The 24,026-nt window shown below is 31.4% G+C and overlaps 1 protein-coding gene across 4 annotated transcripts in view; it reads right to left on the bottom strand.

The window, feature by feature from the left end:
- Tti1 (Telo2 interacting protein 1) overlaps window positions 1-24,026 on the bottom strand; it is a 98,288-nt gene that overhangs the window by 24,108 nt on the left and 50,154 nt on the right. For 3 of the 4 annotated variants that reach the window (XR_012757724.1, XM_075375293.1, XM_075375299.1), the window contains exons 9-12: window positions 22,866-23,081; window positions 14,439-14,581; window positions 5,789-5,924; window positions 169-377 (exon numbers count right to left, since the gene is read on the bottom strand). Coding sequence is in view for 3 of the 4 variants with exons in the window: in XM_075375293.1 (XP_075231408.1) it covers window positions 169-377; window positions 5,789-5,924; window positions 14,439-14,581; window positions 22,866-23,081 (704 nt within the window). In the remaining variant the exon portion in view is untranslated. The remainder of the gene's footprint in view (window positions 1-168; window positions 378-5,788; window positions 5,925-14,438; window positions 14,582-22,865; window positions 23,082-24,026) is intronic. The other variant, XM_075375312.1, reaches the window with a different exon arrangement.

Raw genomic sequence — 24,026 nt, forward strand, 5'->3', positions numbered from 1 at the left:
TTACCACAAACCTTTTTAAAAAGAGATTATGTACTCATGTACATTGAACTCAACACATTAATATAACTATGCATAAAATTAAGTAGTTTTTATTTTTAGATAATTTAATAATGCCCTTGAGAATAATAAAACTTAAAAAAATTATTAATGAAAAAAATAATAACACACTTCAGAAATGATTTCATGTAGTGAAGGAAGAACTTGCACAGAACTATATTGCATTATCACAGAAAGAACAGCTAACAAGCCAGGATGCCGGTGATAGTGACGCAATCTTTTAGTAATATGATGCGTTAAATAATCTGTATTATTACAGATCAGAGCTGTTAAATCACCATCTGCACATGCATTAGCTATGCTATGAACTGCATCAAGGCCTGCATAAAATATAGAAAATAAAAATCAAAACAGTGACATAAATAAAAAAACTATGTAAAACAGAGTATAATATTAAACAATAATTTATATAAAGCCGACATAAGGAAAATTATTTGTATGAAAATATTTTTCATACTTGAGAACCGTGTATTATAGGAAAATTGGTGCATAATGTAAGGTCTCATGCAATCTGAAATAACATCTTGTTTAGGTAATGCTCAATCTCATACATTGAATAGAGTTTCACATGCAGGGAATTTACCTTCTATTACTTCCAACAAACTTAAACCAAGTGATTATATTATCTACTTTATATCTTGAACAACTGCTCCTATTACAGGATTTTGTGTAGGGTAAACTCTTCTTAAACTTTGTTTAGACGATACTCTTAAATTATCCCTATTTAAAAAAAAAAGTAATACGAGGGCTGTACAGAAAGTAACTTACGTTTTGAAATACACCAACCAAATAAAAAAAAATAAATTTTATTATATACATTTGAAAGGGTCAATCTTTAACTATTTTTCTACATAGTCGTCATTTAAACTGAGGCACTTACCAACACGATGCACAAGCGTTTCAATTCCTTCTCTGCAGAAATCTGCCGCCTTAGATTTTTGGCACCCATCTTGTACACAGCTTGTGACAACCAACCTTCCCTGATACAATTTCATACTTAGAGAAATTTTGGGAAAATGAAGAAAGAGTTCCGTAATTGTAATGTGGCGATTTTCACGAATTTTATCATTTATTTTCATCGTCAGTTCATCAGTCATCCTAGGCACAAATGTAAGTTACTTTCTGAACCGCCCTCGTATTTAAAATCAAATTAAAATTACAACTAATAACGTAACTACATCAATAAAGTGGCTTTCAAAATTTATATTTTCATAACAAAGAATACTATCGATTAATACAGTTACTTGTGAGTGAGCAAAGTTAAAGATTGTAGTATTAAAGAATGAACTATTTCTAAATACGCACAAAAAATAAAAATCATTAAGGATGAAAAAAATCAGTTTAAAAATTGGAAATAAAATAGAATATTTATTTCTATCACTCAAAACTAAAAAAATGATTCAGACATTAAAAATCTGAGTAAAATAATAAATACACAACTACTTAATGTAATTAATGCAAGAAATCCTATTAATTTGGTTATTTAGTAACCGTGATTAGAATTTCTTTATTATGAATGGTTCAAAAATAAGACTATAAATAATGCATGTACCTACATAAGTGGTTTGACAAAAAATATGTGAATTTTTGTATTTTCTGTGCTGTAAAAGTCCAATTGTCCCAATTTATTTTTTCTGTATTTGTACACTTGTCTCAACATAACATATATTTTCACTTGCAGCCATACTGGATGCTTTTCAATATTGTAAAAGTACGGTGAATGATTATTAACTTGTGAAAAAAATGGAACAAAGAATTTGCATTAAATTTTGCTTTAAAAATGGAATAAAGTGCAGCACCAAATTGGAAATGTTGAATGTTGCTTTTGGAAATTCTTCTATGAATGAAGCAAGCAATTACAAGTGGTACAAATATTTCCAAGAGGGCTGTAAAGATGAGCGTCCTGGTCATGCCAGCACATCAACAACTAATGACATTGAAGTAGCGAAAAAATGATTACGGACAATCGCCAAATCACTATCATAGAGGATGCTGATGTTGTTGGCATATCATTTGCCTCAATTATTTTGAATGTTTTGGTCATGAAATGTGTGGAAGCAAACATTTCTCAATTTCAAACAAAAACAGTGTCGAATGAACATTGCTTAAGAGTTGATGAATGAAGATCTAGAACTGTTCAAACAGTCAAAACCGGCAATGAAACATAGGTGTATAGGTATGATGTTGAAATTAAGGCCCAGTAATTCCAATGGAAGCTTCCTAAGAGCGAAGACTGAAAAAAGCTTGTAAAGTTCGATTGAATGTGAAGTTTCTGATCACTGTGTTCTTCAATTTCAACAGCTTACTGTATTATGAGTTCTTACCATTAGATTGTATGGTCAATAAGGAGTTCTACCTGGAAGTTCTATTCCACTTGCATGAATCAATCTGAAGAAAACACCTGGGGGTTGTGGTGAAATAATTCTTGGCAATTGCACCACGATAATGCACCTGCTCACACTTCACAGCTTGTTCATGAATTTTTGGCCAAAAACAACTGTTATGATGTCTCAGCATCTGCATTCACCGGACATGCCCCCTGTGACTTCTTCCTATTCCCCAAACTGAAAAGAACCATGAAAGGATGATGTTTTGTCAACATTGCAGAGATAAAGACAAAATTGCTCCCATCCCTTGGTCACTGCAATTTTTTGGTTTGGGCGACAATTGATTTCTTCTTTTAAGGCTATGTAAAAGACATTGTATACCAAGAAAAATCCAGTCACTTGACTGCCAGCGCCAAAGAACAACAGCCGCTGTGGAAATGAATTCCGCAGACGTACTCACCAAAATGTGTAATAAGGTGGATTATCAGTTTGACATCTACAAGACTATAAACGAAGCTCATAATGAGTCACATTAGGAGGTAAAAAAACCGTTAGACTTTGTACTTTCATGTAATAATAAAACACATAGCTTTGTAATTCTAAATGAAATAAAAGTAAATTTAATTGAACTGTGGAGTTCTTTTAAAGACACCAGGAATAGTAAATATATATATACATATATATATATATATATATATATAAATTCTATTAAACAAATCACCTAGAATGGAATATTATAATAATTAAGATAAGATATGTCATCCCAATAGAATTCAACAGTATTTAAATATAATTTAACAGTACAGAGGAATAATATGAATCTTAAAAAGATTAATTTCAGTAATATATATATATATTAATTTATATTTAATAGATCAACCCTAAGTATAGAATAACTGAAATAGGATGACTTACCTTATTTCATTACACAAACAGAAGTGCTTTCGTAAACTTGATTCGCATCATCTGCTGCATATATTTATATATTACAGAAAACATCTTAAACTTGCAATCCACGAAACATCCCACTTATTCACTTATAATTTTATGTTAAAAATATTTTTAAACCAATTAAATTTTATTAAAAGTGTTTGAATTAAATTTAACTTATCATACTAAAATCTTTATATAGAAAATTTCAATACTTTTATTTAAATTAATTTTTTTTTAATATTATAATCAAAACAAGAGATAAAAAACTTAAAATAAAAAAAAAATGTTTAAAATTATAAAGATTAATCAATTAAGTTAAAATTAAAATGTAAAAATATAATTAAAATAAAGATAAAATTTAAAACTTTTAAAATGAAAACAAAAACTTAAGCAAAGCAAAATCATGTGCTAGCCATTTCACTGAATTAATTAATTAATTATTCGATTTTATCTTTGGTTTAATTATATTTTTATATTTTAATTTTAACTTAATTGATTAATCTTCATAATTTTAATTTTTTTTAATATTTTATCTCTTGTTTTGATTATGATTTAAAAAAAAAAGATTAAATAAAAGTTTTTAAAAATATTTTATATAAGATTTTAAAGTATGAAAATATAAATTTAATTTAAATATTTTTTAATAAAATTTAATTGATTTACAAATACTTTTAACATAAAATTATAAGTGAATAAGTGGTTGTTATCATGGATTGTAAGTTTATGATGTTTTTTGTAATATATATATATATATAAATGTAGCAGCTGATGATGCCAATCAACTTCACAAAAGCGCTTCTGTTTGTGTAATGAAATAAGGTAAGTCATCCTATTTCAATTATACTTTATGTACTTAGGGTTGATCTATTAAATATAAATTAATTTGTATTGGTACAGAGGAGTATAGTTATTAAAAGAATTGCTTTTAAAAAAGTAATTATAAATGCCAACCAGGCAAGATTATTGTAATGGTTAGTGGCAGGCAGATATTTCTAGTATATTAGTGAGTTCAATGAAAAATACTAATTTTATTTTTATAGTGATGGTTGTTAATTTTATTTTAAGATATCCTATAGCTCAATTCTCCCTCTATGAATCATGAGACCTTGGCAATGGTGAGGGGGCTTGAGTGCTCAGTGATTAGCTGGACCAAAGGTGCAACCATATCGAAGAGGTATCTATTGAGAGCCAGACTAAGGAATGATTCCTGAAAGTGGCCAGCAGCTCTTTCAATAGTTGTTAAGGGTATAGATCAAGAGGACTTAAACGGCCATATCAACATCACTCAATTTGCTGAGTACTACGGAGCTGAAAGTAATGGAAAACTACAGCTACTACAGAAGTAGAAATACTAAAGATGGACAAAGCAAGAGCAATATAAAATGTTGAATAGCACAGGCGAAATGAGCTTTCAGTCAGAAATATAATTTGCTTACATCAAAAATTAATTTAAACATCAGGAAAGCATTTTTGAAAGTATATATTTAGAGCATAGCTTTATATGGAAGTGAAACTCGGACGATCAGAGTACCTGAAAAGAAAAGATTAGAAGCTTTTAAAATGTGCTCCTATAGGAGAATGTTAAAAGTCAGATGGGTGGATAAAGTGACAAATGAAGAGGTGTTGTGGCAAATTGATGAAGAAAGAAGCATTTGGAAAACTACAATTATAGACAGACTTATAGGCCACATATTAAGGCACCCTGGAATAGTTGCTTTGATATTGGAGGGACAGGTAGATGGGAAAAATTGTGCAGGCAGGCAAAATTTGGAATATGCAAAACAAATTGTTAGGGATGTAGGATGTAGGTGGTATACCGAAATGAAACGACTGACACTAGATGGGGAATCTTGGAGAGCTCATCAAACCACTGAAGACAAAAAAAAAATAGCTCATCTAGAATAATGAAGAATATGTATACTTCTACAGATGAGTTTTTAAAGATTTAATAGTTTTTAAATGCACTACTTTTATTCTATTTAATACAATTCTAATTACGTGGATCCAGGTTGTTTCTGCTTCACGTAGTCTCTCCCTTAAAATTATCAATGTCAATACAAATCATATAATATTTGATTATTTGATTTAAAAGAGTATTTGAGTATTTGATTAGTATTGTGCCCGAATACTGTATAATAAAAGAGTAGAATTTATTCAAAAAATTTACTTCACTATTTCAAATCATAGCTTAATAATTGTAATAAATTTAAAAATATTTAACCCTTAAAAACATGTTAACAAACTACTTCTTAGTTTAACAAAATAATTGGCATAATAAATAAACAGATACACAAGAATGAATATAAAACATAACTACCCAAAACTTCCAGTTGGTGAATGAATTTTTTAACCAAAAACACAAAGTAACTGTTTATGCAAATGAATAAACATTACTTTCCAAATTATTTCATACAAATAAAAATTAAAATTAATTCATATAAATTAATTCTAAGATTAAAATAATAATATACCTGCACATGAGATTACTTCCAGAGGACTTCCAGCGGCTTCTAAGACTGCGTACAAACACTGCAACAGCCACGGAGTAAAAACATCTTTCCCAACAACAGAAGCCATCTTACCTATTCCATCAATAGCCAGACATAACTAAACAAAACACGAACAGAAAATTATGAATGTAAATTTAATATAAAAAACTAACAATAAACTATTAGAAATTAAATCACACAGAAAAGTAAGCAGTTAATTTCATTTAATAAATTTTATTGTGGTCATTTTAGTCTTGTATAATCCTTCCAATCTAATCTTTGTTAGTACAATAAGATTTCTTTTATACTATTAATTGGTATTTGTAGGTTGCAATTAATTTCACAGCTATTTTGATATAGCTTTTCATATTAATTTCTTAGTAGACGTCACCTTCAATATATCCATGATAACATTAACGACTCATTAATCCATGGTTACACATAACCTAAATACATTTAAAACCTAAATAAACCTAAAAACCTAAACTGATCATTGATAATTAAATCTGATTTATTAATAACAACATATAAAAGTACTAAAAATAATAATAAATAACCAATGTTAGATGTTAAACTTCTTGTTTCAAACATACCTGAAAATGTAAATAAGTAATTTAAATTCAAATTCAGTTTACCAATATGAAAGGATAAGTATTTTAGCAATGAATCGCAATAAATTTATTTTTAAGTTTTTAAATAAAGAAAATTAAATGTTTTATTTACAGCTGAAATAAAAAAAAATATCTATATAAAAATAAATAAAAACATATTCAAAATTAGTCTCAGATACATTAAAAATGAGAACATTTATTTTATTATTTACTAAGAAAGAAAAAAAAAATTGCATGTTAGCTGCACAAGTTGTTGATATAAGCATACTGTGCACAATCCATGTGTTGCACACTTAAGTAACCATTCCCTTTGTGGTACAAGGTATGAGTCATGGACTCATTTTATTGTAGCGCGATGGCAACACTGTGAATTTGGCAGCAGTGGCACAGCAATTGCTAACACTTCACACTATCATGCAACTGTTTTCAGTTCTCTTAACAACATCATGTTGTGTAGTTCTGTTTTGTACATGTGTTTTGCTCTTATAATGATGGAAATCAATTGTGAGCAGCGAGTTGTGATAAAATGTCTTGTGAAAGTGGGAAAAAAGAACTTGGAAATTCTTGATGATGAACCCTGTTTACGGAGACTGTCTTGTGAAAAAAAGTTCAGATGGTGAGGTTCAGAAAGGAGAGAATCTAAACAGAGGATAATGAATGTTTAGGAAATTCACTGTTCGAAATTATGTTTTTGTGAAGAAAACTGAACAAATCATCAACTCAAACCTTCATCCCAAGGTCAGAGATGTCACTAAAATCACCAGAAAAAATGTGCACTTTGTCCTCACACAAGAGTTGGAATGTTAAAGCATTGTGCAAAGATCATTCCAAAAGACTTCTCAGATGAACAAAACTTGTCAGAAGGAAAATCATTTGCATTTGTCAAGAGAATTGGTTGGAGAATGCAGACATCTTTCAAAATGTGACTGTGGGAGACAAAACTTCGATTTATGAGTATGATCCTGAGACAAAAAAGCAGAACATGGAATGGGAAAAACCAGATGAGCCAGATAAGAAAAGCCTGGGTGTCAAAATAAAAAATTAAGGGACTATTGATGGTTTTTTGACTCACATGAAATTGTGCTTCAAGAATGGGTTCCCCAAGAATGAGGATGTCACATAGTTGATTCTGCTTACTACCTGGAATTAATGAAACATCTGAGTGAAATAGTTCACAGAGATTCAATTTGTGGCAGACCACTCATGGGTGCTTCACCATGACAACTCACCTTCTAATACTGCCATCATTACCAAGCAAAAAAGCCACCATGGTCATTGAACAACCACCTCTATTCATTGGATTTGGCAGTCTGTTATTTTTTTATTTCAAAAAATTTGAAGACTGAAAAGGCTAATGGAAAAGTGCATTACAGTTCAGGGAGAATACTTTGAAGGGTGCAATATGTGATTATATTATTTTTTTCAATAAATGATTTTTACAGCAGTAGTCTGTGAACTTTATTGTCATACCTTGTACATGAGCAATTTTCTGAGGATGAGCAACATTTATTTATTTCAAAATAACTCTTTAAAAGTGTGAAAGATGAGATTCTTATTTACAATTTCCCTATCAAGTTAACAGTAATAAAATTGATACAAAATTTTATGAACAGAATCAAAAAAATTTATGATGATAACATCTGCTATCATCATAACAGATGTTCTTGAAAACATGAGATAGTTTTTAATTCTATGTAGAAGATCTAAGAAAGCTATCCTCACAGACTGCTTTATCAATAGCTTCTGTTTTTAGGGCTAGAAAAAGTAAAAAATTACATGCTTACTACATCAGTGGTGTTTATGAATGAAAGCAGAATGACAACATACAAATACAGCATTGTTATTGATTTTGATACTTGTCAAAAATGGGATTTAGGTGATGTATTTCATTAATTTTAGTGAAGAGGTTTTGCTTCATTTGAATGGCTGTGTTAATAGTAAAAATAACTAAACATGGAATGATGAAAATTAATAAGATTGTAATAAATCATCAGTGATCTCTCCTCTCATGCCTGAGAGCTGGTGACTTGATTCATATCCTGTTGACAATTTCCCACCAAAGTTCATGGTCCTCTGCCAATCAAATCAACATACCTAATGTTTCTCCTGTTACCTCTTCAGTTTGGTCCAGCAATCTTTTCTGCATTCTTCCAATGACCTGCTGCCCTTGATTTTACCTGTGTGACTAGCTTCTCAAGATTTTATCAAGGCCTACGGATTAAATGGTCAAAAAAGCAAAGGAAGCATATTGTGAACAACCTCCACTGTATATCCAGTACCCAGCTCGTTTATAAACAAGTTGTTCTCTTTTTCATCCATGTGATGTGGATCATTCTTCTGTAGGCCCACATTTTGAATACATCAATTTTCCACTTTGATGGTTCAGGTCTCAACGCCATATATTACTGGGAAAACTGGTACCTGAAGCAGACTCAGTTTTATATTCTTCATGATGCCTTATCCTTCCAAATAACAGCCAACTTTGGGATATAATTTGCCAATATAATTCTCTTTGTATTTCAGCCGACGAGCCCCCATCTTTATCTATTATGGACCCTAAATAAACATAACGGTTCAGCTTTTCAAAATCACACGGCGCTCACTGACTAGGTTGTTCGCTCTGCCTACAATAATAATTTTTGTTTTTCCGATGTAAATTTCATCTCTAGTGTCTGACTTTCTTAGTGAATGTGGTTGACGATCTTCATTTCAACTTGAGCCTGTAAACAGGGTCGGTATAGTCAGCAAACTTTAAATTGGTTATATGTCAACCTCCTATTCATATACCACCATGCCAGTTTTTCAGGCTCTTCTGCAAGATATATATTCACTGTAATCATTGAAAAGATCACAGAACGAATACATTCCTGCCTTACTCCTCTCGACAGGTAAAATGGCTTTGTTGTGCTATTTTCCAGTCTAACCACTGTGCTGTTCTTTATATATAGGTTCAACGAAGCAACAAGATTAGGAACACCCATCTCCTTCAATACTCGCCACAGATCTTCCCACCTGAGAGAGTGGAAAGCCTTGGTGTAATCTAGGCACCTAGATTAAACATTAAGCATAATAAAAGAGGAGTGTTGAAATCTCTGGCTTTCTGTACCAGCTGCCTAATATTTAGAATTTGCTGTGTACTGCTTTCTTTGAAGAATCTGGCTTGCTTTGTACGAATTTCTCTGTCCAGATAGTATTGTAGACATTCATGGAGTACATACAACAAAATTTTACTCGCATGTGAAATCAGAGAAATAGTTCTATAATTTTTTACAGTGCTGTGTACGGGCTTTTTACGTAGGGATTATGAACACTGAAGTTACCAACTCATCAGACCATTTGCTAGTTAACCACATTGTTTACAGATTTGGTGCATAGTCGTGATACCCATTCATTGGTTGCTTTGATCATTTCTGCTGTGATGCTAACTGGCCTGGTGAATTGCTGTCTCTCAATTTCTTTATTGTTTTCCGCAACTCCTCTTTGAGAATTTCTGGTTCTCTCTCAGACACTAAATTTACCTGTTTGGTTGTCATGATATAGGTTGCTACAGTATTCTTCCCATCTTCCTTCAATCTCCTGATAGTTAGTAAGAAATAGTACTAGACATATTGCTAATAATACAATGTCATGTTTCAAATATTTTCTAGGCATCACTTGATCTCTAATGCTGCCAAGATATCAGATCTTACACAAATAGATTTTTTCCTTCAAGGATATTTACAATGAGTAGTTTCTCATTACAATCCTTGCAAACTTGAAAAACTAAAAATTAATTAGAAAGTAAAATTTCAAACATTAATGAATTAATATTATACGAGGGACGATCAGAAGTAAGTTACACCCCCTCTATGAAACAAACACATTTATAAGAGAATTATTTTTTTTATTGAACAAAAACTACATATTTTTATCTATTTTTGACATAACTAAGTTTTTCTTAACTCTTTTCAAACCTTGTGACAATTTTTTCAATTTCAATTCCACTCACATAAAAATTTCATCCAATTTCCTTCAACCATTTAAGAACCCCCCTTCCTTCAGTTCATAATCATTAGCAAAATGCTCCCCTCCTAGATCTCGCTTGAGATCATCAAACAGGTGGTATTTGCAAGGTGCTAGGGCAGGACTGTAAGGCAGATGAGACCACACTTCCCATTTGAATTTTTGCAGCAACTCCTTTGTTACATGAGCTGAATGAGGAGTAGTGTTGATTTGAAGTAAAATGATCCCATCGCTCAATCTTCCGGGTCTTTGAACTTTAAAGGCTTTACGCAATTTTTTTAGTCTCATGGTAAGATTTGGGGTCCATTGTTGTTCCTTGGGGCACAAATTAACTGTAAATAAACCTCAGAAATGAAAAAGAGTGTAGCATAACCTTTCAAACATGTGGGGAATGTTTTTACTTTTTAGCCTGCGGCAAATTTTTGTATCTCCATTCATGTGATGCTCATTTATTAGTCTCAGGAGTGTAACGAAGCACCCAGCTCTCATCCTCTGTGATGATTTGTTTCAAAAACTGTGAACCAGTCCTGGAATAATGTTGAAGAAAAGAAAGAGCAGATGCAAAACATTGATGTTTGTGGTTGTCAGTCAACAGATGTGGCACCCATCATGCACACATCTTACAGTAACCAAGCTGTTCATGAATAATCGTAAACACACTACCATAACTGATGTAAAGTTCATTTGCAATCTCTCTAATTTTAATCTGCCAGTTACTCAAAATCACTTCATTCACACAATCCATGTTACTTGTGTTTGCAGTTGAAAGATGCCCAGCATGCAGTTTGTCACTCACATTTGTTCTTCTGTTTCTGAACATTTGGCTCATTGTGATCATGAGGTGTGAAATTACAGTCTCACCAACAACAATTTGGCAATGAATTTCACAACAATTATAATTTTTTGCCTTCAAAAATCAGACTACTCAACGTACGTCTATGCTGGATGAAACCTCTATAGGCAACACCATATTGATGACACTACACACGTACTGAATGTCATACAGAATTGTTGCTGGGGGAGTGTGAAGACAACAGAACAACCAGTATTGCCACCAGAAGACATCCCTTTCAGTTTAAGAACACGGCAAGGGTACAATTTATTTTCTGACCCACTTCTCGTAAAAGGCCAATTACAAATGTCACTTAACAAGAAGTTCAAACAGGTCAGAGAAAAATTACTTTCCAAATCTGTTGTGAAAAGTTAATGCAAAGTGTGATTTGAATATGTTATTCAATTTGTCCTATTTGTGAAAAAAAAAAAAACAATTCAAATACACATTATCAAAATTTGGGTTGCATCCTATTTGAAACATTCTGTATATGTAGATACTTGTAATCCTGAAAATCTATAATATAATCGTAAATTTAATAACAAATAAATTTAACCTTACGTTTCATATAAATTACATGTACTTTACCAATTAATTATTTATGTTTATGTGTATATTTAAAATTAACAATAATTATTAATACACCAAAATATTGTAACAAGACCAGTATAATGGGCCTGAGTAACGGATTCCTACCAATTAAGAATAAAGTAGTAGAAAATGTAATAATGGGAGGAATCCAAGTGTAATCCACTGTAATAATACAGTATATAATTTATTAAAATAATTGAATTTGTATGCTTACTGGATATTTATTACACAATTAACATTAAACTAATTAACAACAATTTAACAAAAAAAAAACCAGTATGTATGACTAAGTTACATTTTTATCACGGCTATTTGTGCGACTTCCACATGTCATCCAATGTTACTGCTTTGTCTTTTCTTTAACAGCATGCTGTTCTAAAGAAATATGCACTTTACACAAATACTTCAAACCACATATCACAAGAAAAAGTATAGTTTTTTCTTGCAGCAAACTTCTGGGTCATTTAAGCTTTGGAGTTGCATCGAAGTACAAATTTATTTTGATGGGATCTTCATGTAGGTGGTTCGCTGTCATTATCTTCCTGTGGAACTGACAAAACTACCTACTTCAGTTGCATTGTTAGCCATAATACTGGTAGCCAAATCACTCAGAGTTTACACATGTATAAGTGTCTATTTAAAATTCATTAGTACTGCATAGATCTTTTACAATTTTTAGTTTTCTCTATTTCATCTAGGACTACAGTTGTTGCATCAGAAAGTGAGGATTTTATATTTTTTAAAACACTTTGTTACGGTTTCCTCTTTTACATTCTTTACTACCATATGAATCCAGTAGACAGTATCATGTACTAAAATTGATTTCGCAAGTCATGGTTGTGTGGTGCTTGTAGTGTTAGGTGGAAATCAGACACCAGACTTTAACACCAGACAAATTGATATGAGGATGACAAGTTACATTATCAAGGAATAACAGAACATGGTGGTTTTGAATTTTCATTTTATAATTAAAATTGTTCATCCACGCTTCCATTATAGAAGTCATCCAAGCTTTTTTGTTATCGCCAAGTCAAAGGGAATTTATTAACATTACTTGTAATGTGAGAAAAACACTGTGGTCTTGCCGATTTACTAATGAGGAGCGGTTTTAGAAGTTTCCCCAGCCATATTTGTACAAAGGACAGTAAGGTATTTTTTTGATATCTTTCCACCAACACATTTTTCTCCTTTTAATGCTAGTGTTTTAGTCAGCAAAGATCTAAAAGATATTCCTGTTTCATTACAGTTAAAAATGTCTTTTTGATCATAGCCAACCAGAATTATACAAAGTTATGCCTCCTATTTCTTAACTGCAGATTCATCAACATCACTTGCTTCTCCACAAACTTCATTCCAAATGATGTTATGTCTATTTTTAAAACTTTCAAGCCATCCATTAGAAACTTTAAAATCAGATTTCTTTAATTTTTTAGCTCACATTAAAGCTTGGCTTTGTAAAATGGGGGCAGAAATTGGCAAATATTTAGATTTACTGCTAACAAACCATTTCCACAAAACTTTATTTTATTTCTTCAAATCAAGTAGTTTTCTGCTTCTTTTCATATTCTCATTTCCTTTTAACCATTCATCCATAATTTTTTCTTCATTTTTTAAAGTGTTGTAGATCTGAGTCTTTCTGCACTTAAACTTGTCCATTAACTAACGTTCAGTCAATTTATCTTTGTTATTTAGTTCAATAACTTTAACTTTTTCATTTAATGTTAAAGCAGTGTTTTTTCAAGACGTTTTGGTGAATTTTAAAACAAACACAATTTATAAAATTACAATAAACCGATATATATACACAATAAAATACAGTAGAGTAATAAGATACAGACACAATACACAACAATACAATAAAGCACAAACACATTAATTGCTACACAGAAAAAATAGGCATGAACGTTGGGTAACTCGACATACAGGACTAGTTTACAAGTAAGTTTACAGAAAAGAAGCAGAGAAACGACACATAGTAAACAATGACATCATTTTTATGGAATGTATATGGCTCAACTATAGTTGTTCTCTGCTTGCATGTTCAACCGCCAATTCACTATCTGGCACAGCTTCCTTATAGGCTACTGTAACTTTTTAATCATCATCTAAATATTCTGATAAAATAATCAATTTTTTTCTTAATATCCATAGAGTATACAATATCTTTTCTGTATTATTCAGGATGCCTAACTTTCTGTTTCTGCATTGTCGAGTTTCTGTATTATACAGGATGATTTACACTGATTTTCCACTTTATTAATAGGAACAATATTATTTTCCCAAAATCTAAAGGTTTCTCTCTCGTTCAGGATCCATTTTGAACAGGTTTTACTGAACATTTTTTTATAACCAAAAATTTTTAAATAATGATATATGAAAAAATATTTACAAATTTGCAAACTTTAGTGCTGAGATAGTATAGAGTTAAATGCTTCCTTTCCTATGGAACACTGACAAACTGAATTCTAATCTGGTTGATACCCCAATTAATTTTTCATGCAATTTTTTCCTAGGCCAGTATTTCCTTGTTTTGGACTTTATTTTTTAAGAAGAGATTTTTCATCTGTCAAAAAATAAAAAGTAAAGTTCAGTATACCTGGATGGCATGAATCTGATCATCATGAATGCTGGATTCTGTTTTGTTCAGTATGCTTGAAGCAGGCCAAACTGGAAGATTCAAATAAAAATTAAGAATCTCTTTCATAAAATTTGCATGTTTTGCCATAGATCCATCAGATCCTGAAAATAAGAAAAGGACAACAAGATTTAAATTTAATTAATTAAACAGTAAAGAAAGATAAAGTAAGAAATTAAATAGCATGATCCATGAGGTATGGATTTAAATGTCTTTCTATTTTATTGTATCGGACTATTCTATGATAATTCCTTTCTATTATATTGGACTTAAATGGTTTTCTATTCAAGTATACTGATTTAGTGACGCAAACATTTTCTGAAAAGTTTCCAAGTACTACTGTCCTTACCATAATGCAGTTTGAAATCTTATCAAGAAATTTCTCTGATTGAAGTGGAAAACCATCTAAACTAAATGAATATAAGATGCTTGATATTTCAGATGCTATGGTCGAAAGTCCATCAAAATCAATGAGTAAGTTAGCACAGCAGCAAGATATTGGATTTGCTACTGCACATAAAGCTGTAAGAAAAGAACTGAAACTTTTCCCCAACAAAGTAATGAGCGAGTGTTCAAGAACTGGAACCTACACTCTTTCTTGAAAATACAGTTAACAGTGATTGTTATTGTGCTGTTTTAACAAACTTCATTAGTCATTTAACAGAAGTGGTAATCAATCATGGTTGGTTCCAACAAGATGGCGCCACAGCATACACAGCTAACAGGTCAACATTTTTACAAAATGTCTTTAGTGAACAAATCATTTTGAGGGGTTTTGTAGCCTGCAAAATTGCCTGATCTGACCCCTCCAATAAGTTTCTATGAGGACAGCAAAACAAGCAGTGTATCACAACAGACTATGCATGACTGATAAACTAAAAACTCCAATAATGGCATATGTACAAGACATTCCAGAAATCTGCTGGTTAAAGTGTTTGAAAACAAACTGAAATGTGTGCAGCATTGTACTGATGATGGAGAAGGTCATTTTCAACACATTTTATAAACTATTCTAGTTATTGTAATATCAGTTTCAATAAAATAATGAAATAAGAGTACAAAGTAATAATTAAGAAAGTTTTGTCATAACACTTCCATAATTCCAGTGCATAGCAACTTTCCAAATGCTATGAATATGCAAAAAATACATTTTAATAAGAAGATTAATGTTAATAAGATACTGGTATTAATGATAACAATTCAAACAAAGAAGAAATCCATTAAGACATAAAGTTTTGGTTTTCTTTTTCATCCGTTTAAAAATTAAATTTGCTGATGAGCATGTGTACATACTCATGTATATGCATAATATAAGCTGATCAGGACGAAATGATTCCGGAACCGATTTAAACTTTCTCCATACTTAAAATCTCAATTAAAAAAAATCGGTTTGCGCCTCCACGTTGGTTCGTCTGGATAACCAGTTAGAAACGTGGAGATTTCTACTGGTGAACTAAATCGGAATCACCTCTCTGGATCACATCCAGAGTTGTAACTCGGGAATTTATTCCCACCCAAGGCTGACTTGCCTTTGAAAGTCAAATATGGAAGGTCTTTTAAGAAAAAATCCACCGTCTGGTAAATACCAGAGAAGGCTGCACTCGGATCCGGTGGGCAGCTGCTTAAAAGATAACAATGAATCGGAGCATTTGGAAACACCCAAAAACAACACAACTTCAAAATTGAGGATAAGACACAAGCAAATAAACTACATTGCCACTCACAACATTAATTCTCTAACTCAACCCGGCAAACTAAAAACTCTAACAGACATAATGGACAAACAAAATATCCTAATCGCAGGACTTCAAGAAATGAGAAACACCGATCGAGAGCCATTTGAATCTCAGGGTTACAGAATTTACAAAGGAATCCCCGGGAAACGTGTGATGAAGAATTGCCCACAGTTCGGAACAGGATTTGCAATCAATCTTAAAATAATTGACTCAGTCGTAGAATTTAAGTCTTACTCCCCCAGGATTTCAACCTTAACCCTAAAATCAGCCAATAAATTCTACACCATAATAAATGTCCATGCTCCCACCAATGACAAAAACAATCTTAAAAAAGATAGAGAAGAGATGGACAAATTCTGGGAACTTCTTGACCAAACTGCAAACAACATAAATAAGACCCACATGAAGATTTTAATAGGGGACTTTAATGCCCAACTTGGTAAAGAACGAAGATATCGTGATATTATCGGAAAATGGCCTGCCCAAAAGAAAACTAACAAGAACGGCCAAAGACTTGTCAAATTTTGCAGAAACCATAATATGATCTCAAAATTCACCTATTTTATGAGAAAACCAAACAAACTGAAGACTTGGAAACACCCAGATTGGAAAAAAGGAGAATGGCAACTGGATCATGTTTGCATGGACCGGAATTATCACAAGGAGATTTATAATGTAAAAGTCTTGAGAGGAACAGATACTGGATCGGACCATTACTTAATTAAAGTTAAAATAAAATTCACCCCGCATAAAAAGAAAAAATCCCAACCTAAAAACAAAAGAGCTTATGATCCACATAAATTAATAAACAATGCCATCTTTGAAGAAACAACAAAAAAAATCAAATTAACTAATAATTTAAAAGAACTGACATCCCAACTGAAAGAAATAGCTGAAGAACTAGCCCCTATAAACCCAAGAAAAAAACACCAATGGTGGAATGAAGAATGTGACAAAGCAGTCAAAGACCGACACCGGGCTTGGATCAACCACCAAACCCAGAAAACTGAAGAATCTAACCATGAATTCACCAAACAAAGGAAAATAACTCAGAAAATTATAAGAGGAACCAAACGACAAGCCCAAAAAAACTTGATTCAGCAAATAGAAGAAAGTTCCAAGAAAACTAATTTCCGAGACTATTATAAAATTTTTGGTCAGGCTCTTCAAAGATATGAACCACCCACCCTTATGATGAAAGGAAAAAAAGGAAATATGGCCCACACCAATAAAGAAAATGCTGAAATTTTGGCAGAAACCTTCAATAGACTCCTCAACTGTGACGACCCCCCAGAGCTTTTTGAGATTGACACTGAAACTCCAGTTAAAATTTCACCAGTAAATATCAACCCGCCAACAATTCAAGAAGCTCTCGCAGCCTTAAATGAAATAAAAAACTACAAAGCAAGCGGAGAAGACCAGCTTTTCGCAGAACTCTGGAAACACTCATCAGTTTATTCAGTCAAAACTTCCCTACATCTATGCCTCGTGAAAATATGGAACGAAGAAAAACTTCCAGAACACTGGACCACAGCCCTCATCCATCCATTACATAAAAAAGGGGATAAAACTAATCCTGAAAACTACAGAGGCATATCTCTCCTGGATTGCACATACAAAATCCTGTCGAGAATCATATACAACCGATGCAAAGACCAACTTGAACTGGAACTTGGGGAATACCAAGGGGGATTTAGGCCATGGAGAGGTTGCCCGGAGCAAATAATATCCCTAAAATTTATGATGGACTTATATAAAAGACGGAAAAAACAACTAATAATCACCTTCGTCGACTTTAAAAGGGCCTATGATTGTATACACCGACCATCCATGCTGAATATTCTGAGAAACCTGGGCCTTCACCCTAAACTCGTAAACATGATAAAATTAACTTTAACCAATACCCAGTCCAGAGTGAAATTCAGAGGTGAACTCTCTCAACCCTTCTACATAAAAACTGGATTGAGGCAAGGAGACGGCCTCTCACCACTCCTTTTTAACTGCGCCCTTGAATTTGTCATGAGAAAATGGTATGAAATAAATCCCAAAAATATAAAAATGGGTACTAAGAAAAACTCCATCACACTAAATTGCCTAGGATTTGCAGATGACCTCGCTCTTTTAGCAAATAATATTCAAGAAGCCAAAACACAAATCATGAGCCTTCAAAACCTAGCACAAAAGATAGGGCTTCATATCTCTTTCGAAAAAACTGAACTAATGGCCATAGATCCTCTGGTAATAGAGCACATTACGGTAAACAATCAGAAAATTAAAATAGTAAAACAATTTAAATATCTAGGGGAAATAATAACTTATAATTTAAATGAAAAAGTGGCATGGCAAAACAGGACAAATAAAATGATTAAATCCCAAAAATTAACTTGGTCAACATATAACAAAAAATGCCTTTCTGCTAAAACAAAACTTAAACATTATAAAACTGTAGTACAGCCAGAAGTCACCTACGGAAGCGAGACCCTTTTCAAAATCACTCAGAAAAACCGAATTGAAAAAATTCTGAAAATAGAGAGGAGAATTGTCAGAACGTGTATCAATAAAAAACACCAAAAAGAAGGCCAATGGTGGATTGTGCCAAATGAGGTGGTGTATCGAGAAATAGAGCCTGTTACTGATACTATGCGGAAAAAAAGAATCTCTTTCTTCGGTCATCTCATAAGGACACCGCAAACAAGACTGTCAAGAAATATCATTGGAAAGCTCTGGTTCCAAAAGCTAGAAGTAGGATGGATCAAAGAAATTAGAGAAGATATGAAAGAATTGGGAATTTCCCTGACTGACCTACAGAATAAAACTGGAAAAATTACAAAGCTAAAAGATAAAAGCATTAGATTTAAACAAAAGACAGACAAACGACAAAATACAACGAAGAGGGTGTTTACGGATGAAGAAAAGAAAGCAAGATCTGAACGGATGAAGAAATACTGGGCAGCTCGAAAGAGTAAAATAACACGCTTTTCTCAGAAAAGATCCAACTAAAATTGACTTAAGTGGTCCCATGTTGGCCGTAAAAGCATAATAATAATAATAATAATAAGCTGATCAAACTATTATTGCAACTCACGTTACTATAAATCTATATCCTTGGCGAAGTGATAGTGTCTTGGTCTTTTACACAGGGTTCCCTGGTTTGAATTTCAGTCAGCAGGGCATTTTTCATATGTTAAAAAATTCCATTTCCATATTCCCACGCGTTTAGCATGGGAATATGCACGCTAAGAATATAACTTCAAAGCTTTTATAGTGAATTCGTCAAGCAAAAAAAAACCTCATAATAATCAAAAGATTGACAGATGAAACTCAGACTATCTTCTCTAGTAACATAATTAAATTCATGTAACAAAGATAATCTTTATTAATTAGACTGTTTTTGTAAAAAATTAATTTATACAGAAAATATCAGTAAAAGGTATCATTATGCAACATCTTTTAGGCAAGTCCAATGTAAATATCATGTTTACATAAGATATTGTACTTTAAATCAGCAATGTTTTTTTTTTTTTTTTTAAGAAAATCCTATAATAAATATTTTATAATGAATAACAATAAATTTGTACAACATATAAATACAAACATGTATATATAGTCCCGCAATACTGATTTCACAAAGGATATTGAGGGATTACACAAATTAAAAATCCTACAAATATAATTTATTTACTTTTTAGTATCTAACTATTTAAAAAATAAGTAAATTATACATCACAAACTATAATTCTGATTCTATAAATGAAATTTCCAATAACTAATGAAAATTAAGAAGTGATTATGATATTGAGATCTCAGTTACAAAATCAATAATAAACTTTATACAATGATTATTTATTTCTACTATTATACAGCTTATATTTTTCTTTTAAATGAAACATTATAATGACACATTACTGTTCTTCAAGTGAACTCACCAAAATGTTTCTCATATTTAACCCCAAAACTGAACAATATATTTATGACTTGTACTTTGCTTGTACACTTGTGACTATTATCGTACACTGATTTCAAATGTTATGGGCCTATAACCCTGAGTCTAGGGCTTATCCTGACATAATAGCAGCTAATCCATATCCTTCTTCATTCAAGCATAATGGTTTCAATCATCTATTATCCAACTTTCTAAAGATTCTTTTCATTAATCCACTCTGTTGATGATTCTGGATTTTTCTACTTTTAAATTTATTTATTTGTATACACATTCTTCATTTTCTCTCTCTTTCTTGTTCTCAGACTTGCCATCATTAGAATTCTTTACAACTCACTTTATATATAAAATCAAAATGTATCCTAGTAAGTTATCAAATAACAGTAACACATATTTAAGAATATTTAATACCTGATAATTATCTTACAGATTATTGTGCATTATTAGATATTTGCAGTAACACAGTAAAATAATAAAAAAAGGAAACAAATTAGAAAATCCCTCTAAAAAGTAAAAAATAAGCATTAAATAAAATTGAGAATTTTAAACAAAAAAATATAATATATTAACAAACATAAAAATGCACTGAAAAGTAAAAAATAAATTATATAAATATCTAATAAATAACCAATAAATAAATGTAATATTTATTAAATTTTAAAATTAAAAGTAATGAAAATATTTAGTTATAGTGCTTATATCAGTAGTCACATGTCGGCAATAATAATCCCAGATATATTCAGATTAATTGCATAACCTAATTAAAATGAATGACACAACAAATAGTCCAATAAAACATAAGGTTTGAGCAGTAGTTTGTCAATGGTGAAACACAAATCCGTTGTTGAAATCCAAAAAGAAATTTGTGATGTTTGAAGGTGAAGTTAAAAAATGGTGTTTATTTCGAGAAACGTTTGTATCAAAAAACAAAATAGGCACCCATATGTGATCATAAATGATTTATTGAAAAATGAAAATGAATAAAACCAGAACGAGATAAATGTGGGAAGCTAGCCAATGGTATTTTGTTATTACACAATGTTTAACTGCATACTGCAATAAAAATGGTTCAAGAATTAAAATTAATTTGCTGGGAAATCTTTGAACATCCACTATACAGTCCTGATTTTGTGCTAAGAGGTTATTAACTTTTACTCCATTTAAAACAATGGTTTGTATTATAGAAGTTTGAAAATGATGATGAAACTAAAAAGACAAAGTAATCATTGGTTTAAATCACGGCAGGAAAAGTTTTTAAAGACGGAATAATAAAAGTAAAACGGTATGAAAAATGTGTTGCAGTGAACAGTGAATATGTAGAAAAACAATACATAATGTAAGATCCTTCTAATATAAGAAGTTTTTTCTACATCACTCTTTTTTATTTTTATATTAAAATAGTCTATTATTAGCTAATATATAGGGAGTTCCTTTAAAGGTGAGGCCACACTCTACAAAGTGATTCTACTTGACAAGCTGAAGAAAAAATTCCCACTGAACACAGGTCCAAAAACGCATATTTTTCTGTCTGTCTGCCACTTTGTGTTTTTAAGAAAAAAAGAACAATATTCTTCATTGACAAATTTCAAAATGGCGGTTGTTTCAATTTTCCAATCTTAAATATCTTAGTAATTATTAATTTATCAAATTGTGATGTACTATAAAAATTATGAAGCATTTTTTTGTGAACAAAATGACATCTTATTCGTAAAGAACCGATGACAAACAAGATTTAATGTAAAAAGTACGCCTAAACAGATACGGTGGCCATCTTGTTTTTTTATTATCATGGTTTCTGATACTCTGATTGTCCAAGTTTCACTTCCATATAAAGCTACGCTCTAAATATATACTTTCAAAAATGCTTTCCTGATGTTTAAATTAATTTTTGATGTAAGAAAATTATATTTCTTACTGAAAGCCCGTTTTGCCTGTGCTATTTGACATTTTATATTTCTATTGCTTTGTCCATCTTTAGTATTTCTACTTCTGTAGTAGCTGTAGTTTTCCATTACTTTCAGCTCCGCAGTACCCAGAAAATTGAGTGATGTTGATCCTCCTCGTTTAAGTCCTCCTGACCTACCCCCTTAACAACTTTTGAAAGAGCTGCTGGCCACTTTCAGGAAACATTCCTTAGTTAGTTTGGCTCTCAATAGATACCTCTTCGAAATGGTTGCACCTTTGGTCCAGCTACTCTGTATCACTGAGCACTCAAGCCCCCTCCCAATGGTAAGATCTCATGATTCACAGAGGAAGCAAAAAAGTTTAAGCTTTTAAAAAAACTCAATTTGCACTTCAATTTGCAGGTACCTTTGCCTGCAAAGGTCCTTACAATTATTTTCAAAAAATTATACTAATAGTAGATTTTGAAGGCTTTGGTTTTATTTCAAAATAAATTATTAATTACAAGTACACAATGGTTCATAAAATAGATTATGAATCGCTTATGTCAGTAAACAAACAAAATAATATTCATGTGAAAACTTGGAGTCAGCAATATTTAGTGCAAAATTTACATTTGATGAATTTTTAAAATTATGTTCATACTTTTTTTTTTATCTTTAGAAAATGGACTGAAATAAATAAATAATAAAAGTATCTGAAATGGCTTCAAACAAAAATTTAACTGTAAATTTTGACAAAGGCTAGTTTATGTAAAACAACAAAGTAAAATACGTAATATTGTTCAGAAAAGAAAAGAAATATTATTACCAGTCATCAACATGGTGTTAAGAATTAGAAGTAGTTCATTAGCAAATTCCTGATGTTCATTTATTAAATCAAGTAATGTATGAGAAATAATGGATATGTTACTGTGATCTCTCACAACTGAGCAAGTCTTTTTCAACTGGATTAGCAGCTCATTCCCGTGGAACAAAATCATTCTTTTCCACTGTGAACAACTGTGTTGGTTCTCATTTTCTACTTCTACAAAAAATACAGATATTTAAAAAATAAATTTAAAAGATAAAAATCATATAATTTAATCTCTTAATAATCTAAATTTCAGAAAAAGTTATGACATTGAAAAGAATATTACAAGAATTCTGATAAGTAAAAACATTTTAGTCAATAAATGTCAAAATATTGGTAACAACTATAACAGTGAATTATTTGCAGTTACCACAACAATTTAAAAATTAACTGAAAATATTGTTACTAATACATTCTGCTACTTTCATAAGGTAAGCAACCTTATGAATCCCTAGTTATACATCAGCAATTCCCATTTTCCTAATAGTGTTCTAAGTATACTTGAAAAAATACATAAACACTGTAATCATATAAAACTAACAAGTTTAATAAAATATTTAGGCAGAATGGCATAATATTTGGAAACTTTTTTGCTTTGAATGGTTAAATAATAATGAAATTGATCAATCTCCCGTAACTGAAAATACAATGAAAATTTAAAACCATTAACATTATCAAAATATCCTAAATCAATGTAAAAAGAACATTTATGGTCTTTAGAGGAATCTCTTTTAACTGAGAAGCAATTATAAAATTCAACAGTTCACAGATCGTTATTCAGATAAAACTACTGTAAAGTATTCACTACCAGGTGATTCAAAAAGAACTTCACAATTTTAAAAGCATATAAAAATTTGATGAGATAACTTACAGATGCAGTTGAGGTCTTATTTCATAAAAAAACACATCAAATTTGCCACCCAATATTGACTTTGGTTCAACATGGCTTCCAATTATAATGTGACAAACATCTTCTTCCTCCTGGAAGAAGAATGGACCATTCTGCCACATGTCTCAATGAAGTTCCCATTAAAGCCCATCAGGGCTAAGAACAGAGGAGGGTGGCGACCGGAAGCATCACAAGGCGGGTGTCTTCCCCTACGGGATTGGGATGTCACA

The sequence above is a fragment of the Lycorma delicatula genome, chromosome 1, assembly GCF_047948215.1.
Source record: "Lycorma delicatula isolate Av1 chromosome 1, ASM4794821v1, whole genome shotgun sequence".
NCBI classification, from domain to species: Eukaryota; Metazoa; Arthropoda; class Insecta; order Hemiptera; family Fulgoridae; genus Lycorma; species Lycorma delicatula.